This window comes from Hipposideros armiger, unplaced genomic scaffold, assembly GCF_001890085.2.
Source record: "Hipposideros armiger isolate ML-2016 unplaced genomic scaffold, ASM189008v1 scaffold_624, whole genome shotgun sequence".
Taxonomy (NCBI): domain Eukaryota; kingdom Metazoa; phylum Chordata; class Mammalia; order Chiroptera; family Hipposideridae; genus Hipposideros; species Hipposideros armiger.
This window is the reverse complement of record NW_017731974.1, coordinates 998,004-1,002,568: the sequence shown is the minus strand read 5'-3', so window position 1 is coordinate 1,002,568 and position 4,565 is coordinate 998,004. Positions and strand designations below refer to the sequence as shown.

At 35.7% G+C, this 4,565-nt stretch overlaps 1 protein-coding gene across 1 annotated transcript in view; it reads right to left on the bottom strand.

Annotated features, from left to right (window-relative positions):
* Window positions 1–3,729: 3,729 nt before the first annotated feature.
* LMNTD1 (lamin tail domain containing 1) overlaps window positions 3,730–4,565 on the bottom strand; it is a gene marked incomplete at its 3' end in the record, with an annotated part of 301,673 nt that continues 300,837 nt past the window's right edge. The window contains exons 11-12 of the mRNA XM_019625392.1: window positions 4,405–4,562; window positions 3,730–3,849 (exon numbers count right to left, since the gene is read on the bottom strand). Coding sequence (XP_019480937.1) covers window positions 3,730–3,849; window positions 4,405–4,562 — 278 coding nt within the window. The remainder of the gene's footprint in view (window positions 3,850–4,404; window positions 4,563–4,565) is intronic.

The following is a 4,565-nucleotide window of genomic DNA, read 5'->3' as shown; positions in this document are numbered from 1 at the left end:
TTGTCGTCATCAACCTCGGTGGGCCTCCCTGACCAAGGAATGTCATTGAGATCAAAATTACCAGCACAGAATTTCCTGAACCATCGTTGGCACTGATGTTCTTGTAGAGCATTGTCACCATAAACTTCATGCAACTTTTCACAAGCTTGACGTGTGTTCTTTCCTTTATGGAAATAAAATATGGCAAAAATGCACAGTTTGGTCTTCCATCTTCAACTTATTGAAAAATATTCAAACCTCACCCAAATCACTCAATTTTTTTTAGAATGAAGCTAGAACTGTCAGCTATCAAATGACATAGCAATAACATAGATGCAAAGGATTTTAATACTTCCAAAAATGAACTAGTGCCATCTGTTGCAAGCATGCGTCACAAATTTTCCGACAACCCAATAAGACAAATGCCTTGATCTCTTAGCTCTGTTTGTTTATCTGTGCAATAAAATAATCTCTTTCATGTAAAATAATTAAAGAAAACTTAAAAAGTGCTTTAGGTGTCAAGGTATAAATGCCATAGGAAGGTATGATGATTATTATTTAAATTCTACTCTTCATCATAAAACTACTGAGTCATGAAACTCTGAAATAGATCAAGAGCTAAGTTAAACCAGAGTTTATTTCTGATAAAGTTACTGTGAATAAGACTAGCAACTATATACTTAAAACAATTCTGCAAACAAAACATTACACAAAAATAAGATGGCATTTTTTTTCTACTAACATGTGTTATAAGCTTAGTATGTACCCAGGCACCACCAGAGTAAACATTTACATATTAGCATTTTTCAGAGTGTGGATCACAATCTATTAGTACATCATGAAATCCCTTTAGCGGGTTAGGGACATCATTTTAAAAATGAAACATACCCCTACCAATAATAATAACAACCAATACTTATTATGTGCCAGGCACTTTTGAAAGATTATATCTATATGTACAATTTCATATTGACAATTCCAAAATCTAAAAAGTTCTGAAAAATTAAAAGCTTTAAAAAACACATTTGAAGCAAAATCTGACCTGAATTCCTTTGGCAAAACCTGACCTGAAACTGAGGTGAGGCTATTTATAGTCTTTATTCATGGTTTGTGTGCATATTCATATGTTTGGCTGTGGAAAGATTATTGTTTGATTTTGGATAATTTGCCATGCCTTAATGGGGTGTTATGTAATATATGTTCTCCTCATATTATTTTCTTAAAATTCCCCAAGTTCTGCATTTAGAAACACATAACTCTCCAAATATTTTGGTAAAGGCATGTGCTCATTTAATTCTCACAATGAGGCTACATATTTCTTATTGAAGATCACAGACAAAATATTTGAGGAACACTGTATTATCTCATTTATTTCTCCCAACAACCCACTAAGATAGGTACTATTTTTTAGTCTCATTTTATAAATAAGGAAACTGAGGAGTAGAGAGATTAACTGAGATGTCCAAGGTCACTCAATAAATGTTAGTGCTTGTTTTTCTGCCTCACCCTAGCAAAGTCTCTAAAAAGGATGATCTAACCATTCAAATTATTTAAATTCTGAATACAGCACATCAAGATTGAAATTAACTACAGAACAACCATCACTGAAAATCACCTGAAGTCTAGCTGAACAGAAGTCCTTTAACTAGGGGTATACAGAAGAAGCCATGTGAGACTGGTAGGAGGGGCAGAGATATAGAATGGGGTGGTCCCACATCCATGTGTGGCAGTTAAAAATTGGGAGGGATAGCTCAACTGTGGAGGTCATCCCTGAGGAGCAAGGGGTCCCAGTCTCATACCGGGCTCCCCAGCCCAGGATTCCAGTGCGAAGAAGAGGAGTCCCTATAATTTCTGGCTGTGAAAACCAGTTGAAATTGTGACTGAGTGATGCAGAGGGCTGCTGGAGTGCCAGGCATTCTTTTTCTTTTTTCTTTTTTCTTTTTTTTTTACAGATTTTTGTTGGAGAATTGGGGGGATGGGAACAGTGCTGGGGAATTGTGGGAAGGGGAACAGACAAGTTGCTGTCCTTTTGTTCTTCAGTCTAGTTAAAAGGACGTTGCTTCACTGGCCCAAGTTGGCACCATCATTGCGCTCTTCCCGGGCGAGGCAGATCAGTTGCTGGCTTCTGGACGGCCGCTCATTGAGGCTGCTGGCCGCTCACGCTGGCTGCTGGCNTTTCACTGTAATGCAATTGTTTCTTGCTACATATCAATTGCTACTACTGGACTCTGGGCTTTCTGAGGACAGGAACCATACAATAGCTATGCTCCTTTTTGTGCCCCCCTTTTTTCCAGCACCTAACGCAATGCTTGGCAGATACTAAACACATCTAAATATTTCCCATATGTATCAGTCAAACAGGTTCACTCTTTCACTGGCAAACAAAATTATTTGTATTTACATCATCTTGCAGAAATGGTCTGATTCTATACGAGTATGTGCAAAGTAGTTCAAGCCACTCAGTAAAAGGGGTAGTCTAAATACAAAGTCTAATTCAGTTTCAGGGAATGACAATTTATCAAAATGTGCCTTCTAGGAGCTCAGGGACCTGGTCTGTCTAGTTCAACACTCCAGTGGCTGGAACAGTGTGTATACAAAGTAGAAACCCCAAACGTGTTTGCAGAGTGGATAAATGGGTGGATAAATATGATGAAAGGTCTGAAACAAGAATGCTGTAATCCTAATCTATGTTTTGCTAATAATTTCTTAGGAGGCTTAGTAAATACTTAGAAGTACAGCCTTATTTTCCCTATCAATGGTAAAAACCATTGTAAGTATTATAAGATTCAGTTTGAGCCCACAAAAATATTTAAAGGTGAGTGAAGGCTGCAAAATTACATCTAATGAGGGTTCTCTCCATCTAATGACAACTGCTTGTTCTCATAGAATAATATTAAATGGCTCAATAGATTAACAAATGTACTGTAAAGGGATAGTCAAGTAAGCAGAAGGTGTAACGTAGCAAGAAAGAAACTCAGAAATAGATTTTGATCAACATATTGTGTGGATTAGTAGTTATATGACATAGTAAGTTAGACTGGGGGTGAGAAAAGGGCAGAGATTTAAGAAAAATCTAGAGAATGGTTTTGTAAGAATAGTAACTTTTTTGTTGGAAAAAGAGATACCTTTGAACTTTCCTGGTGCATCTTTGGGTATATATTTATGCTAATATTATACCAAGTAAAAGGCAGAGTGAAAATATAAAATTGTCAAATATTGGGAATGACTCACTATATTAATAGTAATACACTTAATTTTATAGTGAATAAAGTGTAGCCATAAAGTGTTGGTTCTTTCTTTAGAATATTAGTATCTTGACAGCAGATATCCTGTCGTACTCTATATTATATTCCCAACACTTATTACAGGCCTTAGAATAGAGAAGAATCTCAACAAACATTTGAGAAATAGGTAAATGAATAGAAAAGGACTTTACATGGTTCCTTCCTTTCTTATCCTGCTCTACAGGCTAACTACCATAAATAAAATCCATCTTTGACTCTGAAATTTGAAATGGCTTCTTAGAAATATGGGATATCAAAATTATTTTTGCCCAATTAAATGTAAGCCGCTCTTTGGCACTTTGGCCCTGGGAGGAGGGTGCTTTTGATTTGCTGACGTGTTATGACAGTTAGTGATGGTTCTATCTAAGCTTTTAGGGATGCAAACATGATTGAGAAAGCTAAAGGGAGAAGAGGAACAACAGGAGACTATCCATTTAAAAACTATTGTTAAGAGCCAGATACTGACCTCACCATTAGGTTTGCACAGGATTGTCGTACAATTCGGGATGGATGTAAACTTGTTTTCTTCCTTCCAAAGAAAATCTGATGGTGGCTGATGCTTTGCTTCAGATGCTGCTGCCCAGACCTGTTAGAAAATAGTTTGATAATGACAAATGTTATTGAAATTCAACGTAAGTTTTGTAAATGTCAAAGGGTTATTGCAATGTTATCTTTCTGAATATATGAGGCTTTAAAATATAATGACTATATAATATATAGTGTCAAGTGGTATAACACTAAATACTATGTTATTTAGTTTAAAGGACAGCACAAGAAAGAGAAAAAACCCTCCAGTATCAACTAATTACCTGTTCTCTACGTAAACAATCTCTTTGCTTTTCTTTTAAGGATTGTTTGTTTAATTTTCAGAACTTAGGTGTTTAATTTTAATAGTTAAATAATAAAAATTAAGATATTGTACAACAAATTGAAGAAAGCTATGAAAATTTAATTATGGATATTAATTTACATACAGAGATGGACAACATGGCACAATTAGCCACCACCAACAAAACAAAACATCACATTTTACATAGAGATTGAATGATGAAGAAATCACTGGTGCTGAGCCATAGTCTGACCAGGAAAATGAGATTTTTCTGTGTAATTGTCATTCATAGTATTTATATCTTATACTCACTGTTACTGTGGAATTGGCCTGCATTGTGATATTTGAAAGGAATCTGTACAAACAGACTGTTTGTCCATTCACTTTTTGCTGGAGTATATGATTTCCAATTTCCAGTTCTTTGTCAACAGAAGAGTTAATGAGCCTCACGAATAAACCCTTGGCATTCACTT